Source organism: Apis mellifera, linkage group LG15 (genome assembly GCF_003254395.2).
Source record: "Apis mellifera strain DH4 linkage group LG15, Amel_HAv3.1, whole genome shotgun sequence".
Taxonomy (NCBI): domain Eukaryota; kingdom Metazoa; phylum Arthropoda; class Insecta; order Hymenoptera; family Apidae; genus Apis; species Apis mellifera.
In genome coordinates, this window is record NC_037652.1 from 4673078 (window position 1) to 4691953 (window position 18876).

The window sequence follows — 18876 nt, forward strand, 5'->3', positions numbered from 1 at the left end:
ATGCTAAACTGATCGCCCATAAAAAATTCATCTTGCCGTTTCCAATAAAGGAAGAAGAGTGCTCTGCGTATAAAATTGATTCGCTGACGGACGTCGGGGTTTAAAAACGTACGATTGCAGCGATAAGTCTTTTAACCGGATAGCCAAACATACAAATAGATAGCCAAGAAACAAACGAAATTGATATTTAGATTTTAGATTTAGATTTGATCGTCCATAGCGTGGGATCGGGATAAGATTGGTAAAATCTGGGGAAGAAGAATGATTGATTAGATACATCGATCGTTTATTCTCTTGATTGAAGATCTGCTTCTCTCTGCGTATACACGAAATACAAAATTAAAAAACATGATTGACTGATGAATCCCGACTCAGGAAACCTGAAAACGTAATGTCAAGTAATAAAATTTCGACCGGCTGGCCCGCCTAGCTGGCCTCCTCGCAGTCGCGAACGAGAAACTGTTTGGCCAACGCCAGAATTGGAGCACCTGTTGGAGGATCGGGAATATCGCCAGCGCTCCCGGCGATATCCAAGTGAGAATATTTCAGAGGTGTCCCCGATCGTGTGCCGTGCTAAAATTTACCACCAGCTCCTTCATACCAGAGGCAAATCATCTACTTAACACTTAATTTCGAAACCTTGTCACCGTACCTTGTCCAGGCCGGAGGCCATGATCAGGAAGGCGGACGGTCCTTGATGGCCCCTGTTCGTCACACCTGAACTGTCCTTATCCGAATTCAGGACATCGTCCCCTTCCGTTCGCCCCTCGTGGAAACTGAAATCCTCCCTTCGTATCCTCGATATCTCGAATGGGTCGCCCATCGTCTCACCCGAAGCTTGAAGCTTCTCCGCGTTGCTCACCAAACGCGCCACCGCGTTGTCCATGGCGATCTTGAGTGATTATTTCGTTTAATAAACGAAACGAACGATTGCCACGAACGGGATTCGATAAATTTCGGATCGATGATGTTTCGCGATTAGGAATATTTATCGCGGCGGTTAGTGAATCCGGATCCGATCCGATTGGAGAATAAACAATATAACTAGAACTCATGTAATAGGATTCCGCTAATTCCCCTCGTCCAGGCTATGACTCCTCGTTCGAATAATACAAGTTCGGATAAGTAGATTTAATCGGATTCTAACTAAAATTTCATTCGGATGAAATGAAACTTCGATCTATGCGAATTAGACAATTATTTGTATACAATTATTCGTTTCTAGCCGGCTAAATAAAAGAAAGCTCGGCCAAAGCTAACCGAGAAACTGTACAAAAATTTGTTCTCTCGAAACGAAAGATTCGATCCCAATGACAAAAGAACGGAGTCTTCCACTTACCGAGTATCCTCGGCCGGCAGTTAGTATCGCATGATAGGTCAACGTTGCCACCGTGAAAATGTGCGGATTGACCGAGCACAGCGCCATTTCTTTGATATGGCACAGGGCATCGGCCATGACCAAACGGCCCTCCGCATCCGTATTCCCAATACGTACCCTCGTGCCGGATTTCGCGGTGATCACTTCATCCGAGACGTACGAATTTTCACCCACGCTATTCCTCACCACGCAGAGAGCAGCCACCGCCTTCACAGTCGGCGGTTGCAGTAAATTCACCACCTATGTGAACCCAAAATGAAGAGAATACAATATAAAATTACATAATTCTCTTCATCTTTAAACAAAAATCCGAATATCATTTAGAAAGAAATATTCTGATCCATCAACTCGGAGAAAAATATATCTATCTCGTATTTTTTCTATTCAATTATATTAATCAAGTTAATGAACGAGAGATGATTGAATGGAAAGTTCAATTTTCCAACGTTGTTGATGTAACAATTAAAGAAAGGGACCTGCATGAATCCAGCGCAGGCAGCCGCCCCGCATTTATCCCTCGACATCCCGAACATGTTGCCCTTGCTCTTGATATCCGCGCCCCCCGTGTCGTAGGTAACACCCTTGCCCACGAACATCACCGTTTCAAGTATGCAGGCGGGATTGGGCGGCTCGTAGGTGAGGAAAATAATCCTGCCAGCGTGGCGGGGGATCATAGACGCGGCACGGTTCACGCAAGCGAACAGCGGGTACTCCTGGAGGAGGGTCTCCTGGTCGGACACCACTTGCATAGTCACGTTCGAGCCGCAGAACAGCTCCGCCAGATACTCCTCGACCCTTGGTGGCGCCATTCTTTCGGGATCTGCGCCGCCTGCGGGGAAATCACGTGAAATTAGCGTAGGGAACGAGATTTCGCCGGGGTGAAAGGGGTATTATCGGGGGTAATTCGGGACGGTGTGGATTTTATAAGCGAGGAAGATACAACGGAATTGCGTGGCTAAATTCGTATTCAACCACTTTTTTCCATTATTATTTTCCGTGACGGGGAAAAATTTGTTTATTACCTGTTTATTACCATTTATTACCTGATAAATGTTAATATTCCTATTATTACCATTGACAATGCCATCTTGCATTATCGTCGTGCGTTTAAAATTTTCCAATTCTCCGACGTTTAATAAACGTTCGTATTATTTCTGTATTGTTATCTCGCACGAATTAATCGTTCCTCCAATAATTTAGGTTAACTATGATTTTGCACGAGACGAGAAGTAGATGGTTTCCAACACTTGTGAGCGAATTATTGTTGCCACGGGAATTCGGTGTTGACTTAACGGGGAAAGATCGAAGGGGAGGAATTATGGCGATGGAGATAATTTGCAGAATTGTTCTGGATTTCTTAACCGCGGATCCTTATGGAATTTATATATAATGAGCGTGAATTGCAGGTTGCAACACAGGTGCGGTAGCAATAGAGTTAACGACACGCCAGAAAATGCGACATCGGCTCGCTTGTTCTTACGTGTGTGGACATCCACCGTTCTTACGGGTGAGCAACGCAGGATATGAGTTCTTGCCACTCCACCGAGTGCACAGTTAAATTGTCTCTCAACCTTGCCGAGATTTATGTCGGTTCCCCATTTTTGTGCATCTCTCAAAGCGAGCTTGTACCGGCAGGATTTTCATGGAAAAAGGGTTAGAGTAGGGCAAAACAGAGATTGGGTACACAATATGTGGAGGTAGAAATGCAAAAAAACTACTACATTACTTCTACGCTATTTTTAATTTTCTTCTAATGACACGAATAAACGTACCATCGTTTTTAATCTTTGTTCCCTTTTTTTCGGTGAAATATAATTTTGACGAAGTTAAATAGCGAGTTGAATACGAACGAAATCAATTGTCATTGGTTCATAAGTTTTGTACATAAGGTGTGTATATCCAACTTTATAGAAATTAAACTGTATGCATAATATTATGGCGAGAGAATCAGTGGGGGTATAAGAAAAATGATAAAACGACATGGTTAAATAGAGTTTAACGAGGCACAAAATTTCGGTTTAAATTCAAATCTATGGCATGCATAAATGGAATACTTCTCGTTCTTCTTGCTATATTTTAATGCACGAAAAAAAGAATTAACGTTTCGCGGGAAAAATTAACCTTAATTTTACAGGTATAATTCAGTCGTTAAAGAAAGATCGGAAGATATTACTTTATTTTTTTTTTATTTCTTTTTGAACGATCCTTTCCTCGAATATATTTTCGAGCGTATATTATTTCAGCCAAAAGGATCAGCGTCTTTTTTTTATCATCTGTAATATTATTTTACGTGACAGAGAGGCACGAGAGATACGTGAATGGAAGATTTCCGGGAGTTTTCGTATAAAATTTTCACGCGACACGTTTCTTCCATCGGTTCCCATCGTTTTTTCCAACGGAGAAATTAATACGATGCACGTATCTTTTGAAACGAGTTCAAAATACGACGGATAAAAATTTCAACCAACTATCTATCATGGAGGAAGTTAAAAAAGAAAAAATGGAATGACCCTACCGATTAATAAATATCGATAAATCGACAAAAATTAAAAAAAAATGCCGTGTATCGGACTTTTGTCTGATAATTATTTCTCAAAAAGTTATCAAATTTATCAAATTTATAAATTTCTCTTCTAATTATAATATCACGATTTACACCAAAGTTGAAGTTATTGTTGCGAAAATAATTCAATATGCACGATTATCTTTCTATTCGAACGAGAATGAATATTAAACTTCGTCTTAAAAAAACTTGCTTGCACATTTTTAATAATTGCAAAGACAAAGAATCTGAAGTCTAGTCAATTTGACTTAGCTTTTAAAACTTCTTAAATAAGAAGTTTCTTTACGAAAAGAGTTGCATAAATACAAAGTTGAGGAAGAAACTTGTGAAATTTCTACACTTTCTAAATTAGGACATAATTGGATAATACAAAATTTAGCCGGTAATACGGCTAGGGTGTAACTTTTAAGTGGCAAATTATGAAATTGCCTTCAAGTGTAAAGCAAATTTTTAATTTACGCTCGCCGATTCTTTTTCTTTTTCTTCTTCTTTTTTTTCTCCTTTGAAAATCGTCCAAAAAATATAAACCAGACTGAAATATTAAACACAATAATTTTTTAATCGTGCACGAGGGAGGCTCGGAATTTTTTAAACATTCGTCGAGAAAATGCATGGACGACGACGTGTCCCGACGTAATGTCGCGCGGAGACGTATATATACGCGACTTTTTCCCGCTTAATTAAACGCCCGAGATTCTTGCAAGGGTACGTGCAAGTGGAACGGCCTGAAATTTACATTCTCTCGACCGCGAGGAACGCGAACAGGACGGTTAAATCGTCGCGCGTTCTCCGCCTAGAGAAGATATCGGGGTTGATGGACCCTTGCAAAATACTTTCTTATATAATATTCCTGCAATATTCGCGAGACATTTCAACATTGTCCACGGTAAATGCAAAAATTCTAACGAATATTCATTCGAATCCACAAGAAAGAAAATTTTATCAACTAAAATATACTAGAATTTCATAACAATCAATTTGGAACATCTTGTTGGATTTTAGAATTCGAAAGAAAAATTGAATAAAATAAAGTAAGTGTAATATTAGTAATTGTCGCATGGCGCTAGTATCGCGTTTCTATAAAAAGATAGTCTCTAGCAAAGATTTCTGAAAGACAGAGGAGGATTTACACGAGGATTTACGGCCAATCGGATTCGAGATGAAACGAAGGGATGTCGGGCCATTTTTTAACAAAGATTTTGGTTGGAGGGACAACGACTTACCGATGTCTCTCGCGACGTATCTTCCACTCTCGAGCGCCGAGGCCAGCTTCACGATACCCTGAAGCTTCTTGCTACAAATCGGACTCCAGACGCCCAGTTGACACGCCTTGTAGCAACGATCCGGGCACGTCTCTCGCACCTCTAGCGGCTGTAACGGGAAACAGTGGAGAGGATTCGTGGTTGAACAATTTTCGATGGGAACAACAATTTAACATTTTGTTTTAATGGCTAATAGAAGAGTGAAATTGTCTATTGAATGACAGAAACGATTCGTACGATAACTATTTAGATAGAAAGAACAGAAAGAAGATATAAATTAAAAAAGAAAAAAAATGGAATACGTCGTAAATATTGTGTTTAATTATATCGTGGAAAAAGTATATGCAATTAAATTGTGAAATTGTTGAGAATTGGACGAGGATTGTTTTTATTACGAAAACTCCAATTTTTTTTTGCTAAAATTAATAATTCATGTCGGTGGTGAATGGAAAGGGGGAGGGTTGATTGAATTATTGGCAGGTTTGTTGGAAAGGTCAGGGACTCGAACGGATCGATGGTCAATCTGGAACTTACGTCAGTCACTGTTCCATGTTATAATTTTACAGTGACTGTAGAGTGGAATGAGGTGAAAAAATGAGGTCGTGGACATATTTAATTGACCAATAATTACCTTGTAAGACAATAACTTGGTAAAATCTTAATTATCGAGAGATTTGCCGGAATTATTTTTATGGAAAATTTCTATACAAATCTCATCTTTAATTATAACACGCACACACACAGAAACTATTTCATCGTGCTATACCAATAAAAAGAAACCAGGCAGAGGTCTCCAAAGGAAGCCCGTGAAGAAAAATCGATAATAAAGAATTAACCCCTGGAGAGACCAATGTCCAAAGGTTGTAACGTTCTCCTGACGTGACTGAAACACGGTTTCCTCAAAAGATACTCATCATAAACCATTAATAAGAAACGAAAGAAAGAGAGAAAGAAAAAAATCACCACCTTAATCCCTCGATCTTCCAACAATCAACGCACAAATTCTTTCTTTCGAATGAAACGAAAGATAAAGAAAGAAAGAAAATTGATCCTGCGAGTCACGTGATACGGATCAAAGGTCAACGATCGCGTTAAAGAAACGTGAGAAGGGGATAGAGAGAAGAAAGTAAGGAGAAGAAATTCACGGAGCGAGGACTCCAGTTTCCGGCGGAAACTTATACGGAATATTTCAAGAGGCGAGTTCTCTCACGCCATAGACACGTCGAATTCTAACGCAACTCCCTCCTCTTTTCCAATCTTTGTTCCAAAAAAATATCAAAGCAGATAATCCTCTTAGCGGATCGTTTCATAATTTCGGAAAACGAACGTTTCATTCGTCCCTTTTTTCCATTCCCTAATCACTCCTATTCTCTCCTCTTTAAAAAATCGCGAAATTACCCCTAATCCTCCTCCCCTGCTGCTTATCTTCCCTTCTCTTCTTTTTCTTCTTCAGAAGAAGTTTCAGATTCAGGCAAGATAGGCTTCTCTCATCTTCGTTATCCGAACGCCCGGCATAGTTAATGTATTCGCTGCTCGTATCGGAGCCGCGTGTCTGTCTATCCGATACCTATTATTTCCAAGTAGGTGAATAGTTTACGAGTATGTACGTGGCTGTACGATATACTGCGAGGGCAACGTTATGTAACAGATTAGTCCGCTAATACATCCCTCCTCCCCCTCTCCGTAACACATCGACGTAATACGTTTCGTTGACGTTTTCTGTGAAGGGTGAGAGACAGATTTGTTTGTTAACGTTTCATCTTGCGTTCATTTCTTCGTCGAAGATGATTCTCTTTTGCATTTCGAAAAATATTGATCGGAGAAATTATTGATTAACAGATTTTGTGATGCTTTTTAATATTGTTTCATCGAAACGAATTAGATATTCTGGAAGAATGAGAAATTATTTTGCGTAAAATTAAAAATTGTTATATTGTTTTCGATTAAATTTTTAAGAAAATGTTATCGTTAGATAGGGAAGTTAATTTAAAATCAATTTCGAAACTTTTAACCCCTCACGGGTTATTTAATATTCGTCTGGTATGACACCAAGATAATCTCATAATCGAATCTTGCGATCGGCTAGATTCCATCATTCTCAGGGATGCAAATTTCGCAGCGTGGGGGAGGGGAAAGTTTGGGAATATACCCCGGATCGGAACTTTCTTCGTAGTTGCTCGAAACGATATCGGCGTAATAACGGGTGAAATTCCGAATGTTTAAAAGAGCCCGATAATTTCAATCGAAGCAACTGAAATTCCTGGAGCACCGAAAGTCGAGTAATATTCGAAGCGGGGTTAAAATACCTCGAGCTATTTCAATCTCGTCGTTGACTACTTTCTTCTTTCTCGGCGAAAAAACTTTGAAAATTCTTGGGAACATTGATAAAACATCGAACAAAAAGAAAGTAAAAGAAAAAAAACTTCCTTTTTCCGAAAATGAAGAAAAGAGGAAATAAAATTGAGAAAAAAAAAAGAAACGAAAAGAAGTATCTTTTCTTAAAGAAACAAAAAATTAGAAACATGTCAGAGAAGAAGAAAATAATCATAACTAGAAAAAAAACCATTATATTATTCCACAATACTCAAGTCAAAGAAGAAATAGAAAAAAAGAAAAGAAAAGAAAAACTCCATTTTTAAACAAAATAAGAAAAAATTTACTCCCAAACAAACTTTCATATTTTCACAAAATCAAATCGAAAAGAGGAAACGAAAGCTTCATTTCCCCTCAAAAATCAAAAAAGGGAGAAAAATAATTTCAACAAACATCGGTGTATCAAGAAAAACTCTCTTTTTTCGGGAAAGAAAATAAAGAAGAAGAAAATAAAAAGACTCGCCGCTAATGTAACCGAAACAAATGCTTGCTCTAAACAAAGTTACAAACAAAATATTCAAGATGGAGAAGAGATTCTCTAGAAGAGACACCCCAAAAACAAAACTTTCACCTCAAAAAAAAAAAAAAAGGATTATTAATCGTTTCCTCGACGAAACTATGAAGATAGGGGGGAAGCATGTTAGGGCACGGAGGAGGAGGACGACGTACAAGAAGCTGCTTTGGAATTCCTAGGGCGTCTTTAGGTATTTGGAAAATGATGCCCCGTATTCGCGAGGTCCTCCGGGGGAAGGAGTTGGCTAAACGACGCGGAGGAAGCGAGGGCGCAAAGAAGCGCGTCGATGGATCCAGACACACGAAGAGATCCTTCCTGGGCCTCGAGTATTTCGCTAATTAGGTCGGCCAGCCGGCCGCCTGGATTTAGGAACGCGAGGCATCCACTATTCTTGGCAACACCACTCCTCTTCATCCCCCGTCTTATACTGTTCACCATCGCGAGCGAAGAAGATCTCCCCCCTTCCTTCCCTCTCGCGTATTCGCGGTTTAAAGCACGAGGCGGATACGCGTTGAAGGGATGAAGATTTTGAAGATGGGCGGAGAACGAACTTGGAGTGGATCATCGATGAGGAAGATTGATCTTCTCATGGATCAGAATTAGTTTCAATTTGTTACGTTGGAATTTGCAAGTAATTTTAATAAGAATAATAATAAAAATAATTTATATAATTTCAGATAAATCGATGAAGGGATTTCAATTTTTTATCCTTGAAGTTTTCAGTTATAAGTGAATTCGAGATTTTTTGGAAATGTATACATTCTTCCAGGAATCGCGTTTAAAGTTTGAGAGATCTATGTGAGAATATAAGACTAAAAATTAACCCTTTCCTTTACACGATGATATCTCAAGAACAGAAAGTATTATCAAGATGAACGAAAAAGTGTTTGAAAGCACAAGATTCTGCACTTCTGATGTTCACTAATTTTTCGAAGGTTATTCTCTATATCGATTCAAATTTGTTCCAATTTTTAATAACGCACTACGTAATATTCACGCACGAAAGGAATAAAATGCGTAATACGTAAATTTCCAGATGACAAGAACAAAGCGGGAACAACGTTAACCTAAATGTCACCACTATCAGCCTTTCGTGCTAATTAATCTTGTCTCCTGTGTGGCGTTATCGATAATTTCGCAGGCAAGATACCATGCAGATACGATTGACCAATGTCAAACAGGCAATCCTACGGCACAACATGCCTCGTTTCCGATCGTAATTCCGATTGTCAGGTATATCATATCAGTTGGACGTAGGAACGAAGCCGGAATCGATCTCGATTTCGGCAAGATATCGATGAACAATGGAGGACTCGTAAGATATACTTATCCATCATCCGCAGCATAATGTTGCTACTGCGCGTGACAAATGTTGTTTAATAGCTCTGTTGACCGCCCGTTTCGCATCTGATACCTGTCACGCGCCGCTGTTTACTCGAAATGTCGACGAACCGGAACTATATATATACGATTTTATACGCTCCAGTAACCGAATTTCCACCGATTATTATCCGTGATAAAGATTAGACAGGGCAACGACCTGTCTTATCAACCCGTCTTATCTACCTGTCTTATCATCACTCGTGCACTCCTATCGAAGATACTTTATCACTTGTAATTGCTAAAATCGGATCATACATTTCAAATTCAAAAATACATTATCCAATACTGTGTAATTTCTTTACTCAGTTTCTTTTTTTCAATAAATTCTTCGAAAAAGTGGAATAATAAAATCCTTCGACTTACACTTATTTTTATTACATACGTGGATAATAAGAAAAAAAAAAAATCATCGATAGTTGATATCAGAATATCGCGCGTCAAGGAGTGCCGAAAGGGGTGGAGGAAAGGCCTGACCTTGACCGGCCAATTGATTTTCCACGAAGGCTCGAAGGTGGTCGTAAATAAATCAGAGACGAAACTTTTCAGTGAAGATTGCTTTCGAGCGAGTAGTAATTAACGTGGGCCATCGAGGGGATAACGAGGTAATCTAGAACGTTCACTTGGCCGGATTCATCGTTTATCTAACGAATCAAGCCAAGACGACTTCGCCGAAAAAAAAATTCTGTCTGTCTCGTCGATCGTCGATCTCTATATACAATAACGCTCGAAACGACGTCGTTGGTTATGGATTAAGACGAGGACGACGACGAGGAGGATTTCGGGCCGAAATTCATTCGATCATTTTGGCCGATGAGTGGATTTAGGTCGGTTTGGCGAGCAAGCCAATCAGAGTTTGCCGAAACACACGGGGACACGAGGTCTGAATTCCTTTCAAACACAGGCCACGGGCTTCCTCTATTCTCCGAACGTAGTCACCACGCCGGCCCAGCGCTCCGTTGTCTCTGTTTGATTGGTTTAAATGGCGCGGCAGCGACCACAATTCGACCGACTATCTGGGAAACGCTTTAACCAGCCGTGTTGCCTACAATTGAGCGGCGCGCGTTTATCAGCGACGTTGACGTTACTAATCTTCGGCTGCTCCACTTTCTTCCGGCCGACTGTTCGATCTGTCGTGTCCCCAGTCAGTTTCCGCCGTTTCCTTTTTACTCCACCCTCCTCCCTCCCTCCCCTTTGACTCGATCTGCTTTAGTTTCGAACGTCGTCATCCTTGCGCCAACTGTTGGGTTCAGCGGATTGGGGGATGTGTGTCGATAGTTCTTCAGCAATTACGATATTTCGAATCGAATACCATTTACGAGACTCTCCTATTTGAGAAGATTCGTTAAAATATCCTATCTAGTATTTTTTGGATACCCAGAAAAGAAATTTTGTTATTTGTTTTGTTTTATAATATGTTGTATAAACGTACATATCTTGAAAAAAGGAAGAAAATGGTAAATAAAAATTTACTACTTTTAGTAAATTCTTTCATCTATTTTGATAATCTCGAAATCAATAAAATATTATTTCTATGGTGTACAGATGTATTTTTTGATTTGTCTTGAAATTGCAAATGATTTCGATAAAGGAAGGAAATGTTAGATAGAAATTTACTATACGTAAATTCTTTCATCTATTTTGAATAATCTCGAAAAAAAAGTAAAATATTACATTTCTATGGTGTACAGATGTATTTTTTGATTTGTCTTGAAATTGCAAAGAAGAAAGTGACAGATAGAAATTTACTATTTTTAGTAAAATATAATTCTTTCATCTATTTTGAATAATCTCGAAAAAAAAGTAAAATATTACATTTCTATGATGTACAGATGTATTTTTTGATTTGTCTTGAAATTGCAAATGATTTCGATAAAGGAAGGAAATGTTAGATAGAAATTTACTACTTTTAGTAAAATATACGTAAATTCTTTCATCTATTTTGAATAATCTCGAAAAAAAAGTAAAATATTACATTTCTATGATGTACAGATGTATTTTTTGATTTGTCTTGAAATTGCAAATGATTTCGATAAAGGAAGGAAATGTTAGATAGAAATTTACTACTTTTAGTAAAATATACGTAAATTCTTTCATCTATTTTGAATAATCTCGAAAAAAAAATAAAATATTACATTTCTATGATGTACAGATGTATTTTTTGATTTGTCTTGAAATTGCAAATGATTTCGATAAAGGAAGAAAATGACAAATAGAAATTTTTAGTAAAATATACGTAAATTCAGTGTACAGATGTATTTTTTGATTTGTCTTGAAATTGCAAATGGTTCGAGTTTCGATAAAGATAGAAGAAAATTGTGAAACGGTGATCTTTGACTTTTCGAGTGTTAACGTTTCAAGTGGATTAACGTAAGTGAATCACTCACCACGTAGAAACCTTCGAGGGCTCCAAGAAGAGTGACCAGTTCGACGTTCTCGAAGCGGATATCCGGCAGGAGTGCGAACAGTGGACACCTGACACCAGCTTTCAACGCTCTGTTCAAACAAGAATTTTCGGTTTAATAGATTCGATTTGTGTGGAGAGAGAAAGAGAGAGAGGAAGCCGAAAGGGTGATCAAACGTAGGTAAAATTAATTCTATCATCCCCGGAAAACGAAAAAGGGAAATAATACATCGATGTCAATTTTGGCCGCGAAATGAGAAAATTAGAGTCGAATTGTACCATTGTCGAGATCAATGTTCTTCTGAAATGGGAATAATAAAACGAACGTTTTCGAATTAACTTTTTTCGAATTTTTTTTCAGGTTTCACAAAGCATAATAAAAAAAAGAAAAAAAAGAAAAGAAAAAAGAAGCCAGTTTATTTGACAAACGTGTAAAACCGTTTAAAATTTAGCGACTAAGCGTTAAATAATAATCGTTGTACGTTCATTTAAAGGTAACCGAGGGTAGAATTTCAATAAAATTTTATTCATTGTTTCATTATAAAAATTCATAATAAAATGCGCTTTATATATATATTTAAAATTCAACGTAAAAACATTATTGGCAATATTAGTAGAACGAATCGAAAAAGTTACATCTACCGTTGCCATAAAATTTAAATAAAAATTTAAGTAAAAATATAAGTACAATTAAACCAACGAAATAATAATCAATCAAAGATTTTAATCGCAATAAATTCAATTATACTTTTCAATAAATAAAATGTACTTAATACGTTCAATTAAACACGATATTGATAATTAATATCAATAACAATATATAATTATTAAGAATAACCTAATATTTATTATCCAATTAAAAATAAATCGAACTAATCTATAGATCAAAGTTAAAGTATTATACAAATAATCTTTCTATCCGAATAAAAATCAATCAATTATAATTTTCGCCAAGAAAGAATTCGCCAAGCAAAAATGATCTTGAAATCCAAAAAATCAATTCGACTTTTATTCTCATTAAAGGACTGAGAAGAGAAACATCCCATCAAAATTGAGCAACATCTATGGAATAATAAGTCCACTTCTCATCATAAACTCATCGAATTTTTAAAAATTATAATCCAGAGATCACGATTCTTCAGTCCAATTTCTCGCAATCATCGAAAAAGATTTATCATCCCGCTTTCAATTCGTTCAAAAAGCGCGAGATGAGAAGATCAAACGCTCCCTTCCCTCCCCTTTAAGACGCGCAACGTAACCAATATCTCATCTCCCCGCGAGCGTCACCTCGAACGCAATTCCCTTTTCCCCAAAAATCCTCACGTCGCGCGGCTTTAAAGCTTTTGCGCCGCACCGAAATCAAGGAATCGCGCGGACTAATATCGCGGTAGTAAGAAAAGTAAGAAAGTCGCTCCTCCTGTCTCTCCCTCCCTCTCCCCCCGTTCCCGTCGCGGCATTTCGGCTGTCACCGCGCCACGTATGCGGGGAATCCCCCTGGCGACGATCCCGGGGCCGCGGAATTTCATTTTTCAAGCGAAATTCGAGACAGCGGGGCCGTGCGGATCGCGAGGAATCTCGCTTTATTCCGCGCGTGCACCGGAAAACCGACGACGATTCGCGTTTGGAGGGACGATTCGTGAGAAACTGAGGATTCTTCGCCGCGGAGGGGGGTGGGGGTTGGTTGATTAATCGCCTCGAATCGGATGGAGAAGTTGTAGAAGGAAGCACGGGAGCGGATAATGGATAGAATTAGACGTCTTGGAGTCTCTTTTCGAGTCTCTCTCTCTCTCTCTCTCTCTCTCTCTCTCTCTTCCTCTCTGGAAGAGAGAGAGACGCTTGATTACTTTGGTCTCTTTGCGCAGGCTACGATTCTTCTATTGCATTTCGCTTTGACGCGCGAATATTGCAATTTGAAACTCTCGGGAGTTTCTCGAGAATATATCCTCTCCTCGGGATATAATGTATCGATATAGCGGCTGTTCGATATATATTACTCTTTTACTCGTCGAGCGCATTTCACTCCAATGTTTATTAATAAAGTTGTCGCGGAAAAATTAGGAAATACGAAGGAGTAAAGAATAAAAATAGATTAATGGAATAAATGGAACACTTATACTGTTTTCTTATTCACGAAGAGAGAATTTTTGTCTCAAAATTTTTCATATTTTCCATTTTCTCATCCATATCTATTCGACGAACGATATTGTTTCTGGTCGGAGGAGGAGGAGGGGGGGCTGGTTGTTCATTGCAAAAGATATCTATCAAAAGGTTCGTCGAACCTTTATTCCGCGGTATTAAAGCGGTAAAAAGCGAGCGACAGTAAAAGGCGGATCGAGGGGTGGTGTTACCTTGGGCGGTGGCCCTCGATCATGAATATTTACCCTCGTCTCACAGCTTCGCTTCATTCCGTATTTATTAAGCGAGAGACACCTCGCGAATCAAACGTGCCGTTGTCATAAATAGACGACGGGTCGATCCTTCCGTTAAAAACTGATAGATCCGATGAATCATTCAGCCGATCATGCACACGGACAACCCTTATTTCTCGGGGGGAGGGAGGGAGGGGTCTACCTATTTCCGTGTGTGTTCTTATAAATATTCAAGAGACCCATTTATCTTTCCTCTTGGAGGACATCCATCATACGAAGAGGGAGGAGGGAAAAAACGTTTCCAATAGGGAAGATAGGAGGTGAATCGAGCCGTGTTCTCTCGTTCACTTACGCGAGAATTTAACGAGGTAAAGACCACGTCGATTATCGAAGAATTTTCAGATATCTTTGATGACGAGATTTATCGTGCATTATTCGTCAGAGTCATCGATAATCACGATTAATTGAAAAGCAATAACCGGGCAACGAAGTTTGTATTATCGATGGGAAAATCGATTTAAAGTCACTTGGAATCGTCATTTGTCGGGAAATTGGAAATCAAAGTCACTTGGAAATAACTTGATACCGAGGATCGAAGTTATTTAAAGATTGTAATATCGAGGGTAAAAAAGGTATTCGATATTTTTCGATCATCGAGATTATCACGCTGAGATGACTTAGATCGATTTCTCGATTTAACGACAAGAATAAAACTTGAAACGTGAAATAATTAAAATTTGAAAGTTTGAAATTATTCGATGAAATTCACTTGGACCGTCGAGCTATTATTTGATAATCTGAAAATTTGCGAAGACGACGACGATTTGTTTCGATTCGACTAATTTTTCATTTCCCTCGATCATATCTTTTTTTTTGTCACAAAAAACATTTGAAAATTTGAGTATTTAAAGAGAAGAGTTATCCAACGCGAAATCTTTGTTATTCAACAAAACTAAATTCATCGAATGAACCTGTATTTTTAATATCTTTAATTATTATTACAGTGCAATTAATACACGATTACGCGGCGATCGGATTTAGATAATACGCCTGCTCTTGTCTACGTTCCCGGAAAATAAATGATAAATATACACCACGAACTCTCTCATTATTTTCTACGACTACTTAATTTTATTTTCAAAAAAAATTAAATACGACGAAATTATGCTTACATAATCCCTGCATACTGGAAGTTAAATAACAATAATAATGATTTTAAAAAATTATTGTTGACGATTTTTAAATATTTTTCAATTCTATTATCCATCATTTTGCATGACTAAAAAAATAAATGCATTTAATACAGCAGACTATATTCACTAAATCTATTCCAAAATTCACGAATTTAATAAAAAATTACGTTAAAAACATAAATGTATTATAATTACAATTGATATTTGTTAACATCAATTCTTAATGTATAATAAAGTTAGCATACGATTAAATTGCAATTGGAAAAATAATTTCAAAATCTTAAGAGTTAGTATATATATGTAATAAGAGAAAGAAAGAGAGAGAAAGAGAGAGGGAGAGATAATATTAATTGAATCGTACCTCTTTACGCCCTTAGTGGCCGCCTCGGCGAAGCTCCGCACGTCGTGGTAATCCATGTTGAGCGGGCCGGTCGGACTGTAAATGAGCCTTTTCGCGGGTAAATTGATGGGCAAAACCGCACCGATTACGCCCAGGGCGGAATCGATCTGGGCAGCGCTGAACAGAACCGTTTTGAAAGGCTCGGGCTCGTCGTAGCCCGGCGCGCATCCTGACACCAGGATTATGCCATCGTAGTCGCAGCTGCAGATGTTCGGCTCGATTTTCAGTTGACATGGCATCCATCTGAAACGAAATCATCATCATCATCATCATCATCACTTGTTAATCGTGCCATTAATTGTCCTAGCACATCCTGATAATTATTCGCCAGTCATTGTGGGACGCGTATCGATATCATCCGATCGTTAATCGATTATCCAACAGCATTTCGATATAGGTTGCTGTACATTAAGATGATATTATCGACAGGAATATCAGGAAGATTTAGGCGAGCTAGAAGGCGTGGAGTTAAGAAAATCTGGCAGTTTAGTTGTAATATGAGGCCGAGGTGGCAAGTATCCAGAGAATTACATTTAAGAATAGAGATTTATCTAGGATCTTGGATAATCTCGAATGAAATGGATGTGAGAAAGAATGGCGTAGCTTTTCTCTTGGAATTTTTCTCTTGGCAATTTTTTGGAACACGATTCTCTTGGTTTCGAGAGTCGTTTATAATAATATTACGAATTCAAAAGTTAACGGATCTTTATTAATATAAACTAATTATTTTAATAAAGAGATATCTCATTGAAGAAAACAATTATTTTGTTATTCGTTATTTTTGATAAATTACATATAGCAAAAAGGAAACATCTCTCGAAATGATTGCACCAGCAATTCGATAGAAAAACGAGGGTTCCAGAAAGCCAAAGGCAATTTGATACGAATCTCTGAGATCTCATGTGGCTTCGAAATCACTGCGGTTCCGCCCACGAATCCGTGATTTATCGTGAAACATACAACCTCCGCTAACTTTTGAGAACCTTTCCGTATCCTGATAAATTTGCCTTGTTTCTCATCGTTTTCCTTCTTTCTCCAATACAAAATCTCAATTTTCTCAAAAACATTAAACACCCTCACCTTGAGTGTTTTTTAACGAAAAGTTGAATGAGTTTAGAAACTCTGCTTTCAAACTGGTATTACCGTCGAAGGAAATTTCACGAAGAGAAGGTTTTCACCGAGGAATACTCGAATCCTTGCATGGTGCAGTTATATGTAAGAAGAAAGTTTCTGTTGGCTTATTTTCGCGGATTCACGGCCATAGGGGCGTCTTTTCGCAACTTCGAGAACCAGTTCGCCTCTCTGGGGATGGATGTGTTAAATCGCGATACAACTCGTAATTTTTTGGTCTTTTCTTTTCGTTATCAATCACCAGACACACCTCTTGAATTCTATCATGCATCAATGTGCAGAAATTTGATTGATATATTTGATCTGAACTGAGTTTCAAATATTGCTATCTGAATGTCATGAAAATTTTTGCTTTCTTATTGCAAAACTTAAAATTATTTTGAGATTCATATGACTATTTTATTTTTCACATAATATTTACTTAGTATTTATTTTGCAATATTGATTGAAATGTGCAAAAGTGCACATTTATAAAGAAATATATGAGAATAACTTTTGGTGGATATAAACTTTTCAGAAAAAAGATATATTAATTAGAATAGAAAATTAGAATATTTAGTAAGATACTAAATATACCTAATATACTAAATATATGCTAAATATTTTGGTAAATAATGAAAAAAAAACAAGAAAAATACAAAAACAGGCAATGATTAATAATTACATTACTATCCTTATAATATAAAAGTACATTGTCGAGTGATTTACAATACAATGACTTTTGAGCAAAATAAAAAGAAAGCAAAAGAAGTAAAATAATATGAATCTATTAGTGTTCATGAGAGAATTCAATTTAATACTAGAATTATTAAGTTTACGAAGTCAACCGGTTTCAGATCTTTTGTTTTTTTAATTATATAAAATGCATAAGTATTTTTGACAAAATTAACATGTCAATATTAGTCCTTATTCAGAATAGATAATATAATAGAAAATAGAGAATATATAATCCAATATTTTCATAATATATCCAATTATTTTCATAATAATTTTTTAACTTTTGTCAATATATAATCAATATATAATACAGATATATAAGTACATATTTATAATTGATAAATCTAATGTTAATATATACAATAAAAGAATATTTACTTACATTATTTTATGTATTTAAATCAATCCAAACTTCTTTTAGAAAAATATTTCATAAGATTTCATATTTCATATATCACAATATTTCATATTTCATATATCACAAGAAATATTTAACAAACAGTAAAAAATATCAAAAAAATTTAAAGCAACGTTCTTTTTCAACAATCAAAACTAAAACATGGCGGTTTCTCGAGATGAGCCGAGCTACGCCGAATTTACACGAAGCCAGTTGGGTCAACGATTCCACAAGGAAATATGAGCCTTTATACACAATTACACAATACATCGTTTCATCGCTTCGCGCGTTTTACCTCGATTCTACCGCCATGATGTACACTGTAGCTGCGACGTATCCTTTCTAGAAATTATCCTCTTCTCGAAGTCAATAATGATTTTTCTATCGGTCACTGGATCACCTCGAAGGGATTGGATCGAAACTGTGCGTGGATCACGATTAAAAAATCGTGTAGAAGGTGGAAAAAATCGTGACGTTCCTAGACGTCTCTCGACACGACGCGAGACACCGAAAGGACCGAAATACTGAAGAAGGAAGAACAACGACCGATCGACTATCGCTCTTCGCTGCCAACTTCACACTGGATATCGATTCTCGTTCAGACTGCGTCCATTTTCTCTTTTAGTGTTTCTTGGTTGTTTGTCGATCATTTCGTTTCGTAAATGGGATTTTTATTGACATCATCTTGTGAATTTTTATTGTTAACAGTGTACAATGTCATCAATATGGTCTCGTGAGTAATTTATCTTTTATTAATTATTAATATAATGAAATAGGAACATATAAATCATTACT

The 18876-nt window shown here is 37.3% G+C and overlaps 1 protein-coding gene across 2 annotated transcripts; it reads right to left on the reverse strand.

The window, feature by feature from the left end:
* Window positions 1-265: 265 nt before the first annotated feature.
* Window positions 266-18601, reverse strand: LOC410627 (putative aminopeptidase W07G4.4). 2 transcript variants are annotated; one of them, XM_006561008.3, is made up of 8 exons: window positions 18377-18601; window positions 15798-16079; window positions 11858-11966; window positions 5165-5312; window positions 1855-2207; window positions 1340-1618; window positions 653-892; window positions 266-573 (listed from the first exon to the last, which is right to left on the reverse strand). In XM_006561008.3, exons 1-8 carry the CDS (start codon window positions 18391-18393, stop codon window positions 427-429), a joined length of 1575 nt encoding a protein of 524 aa, XP_006561071.2. In that variant the 5' UTR covers window positions 18394-18601; the 3' UTR covers window positions 266-426. The 2 variants fall into 2 exon arrangements, with proteins under 2 accessions (XP_006561071.2, XP_026301122.1); XM_026445337.1 differs by lacking the exon at window positions 18377-18601 and adding an exon at window positions 18067-18083.
* Window positions 18602-18876: the final 275 nt, after the last annotated feature.

What these genes read in the sequence shown, in the direction of transcription:
- LOC410627 (XM_006561008.3), bottom strand. An exon ending in CCCTCGAAGGTTTCTACGTG is followed by an intron (nt 5,313 to 11,857) that starts GTGAGTGATTCA and finishes TTCCCGTTACAG; the next exon opens with CCGCTAGAGGTGCGAGAGAC. An exon ending in TGGCCTCCGGCCTGGACAAG is followed by an intron (nt 574 to 652) that starts GTACGGTGACAA and finishes GGTAAATTTTAG; the next exon opens with CACGGCACACGATCGGGGAC.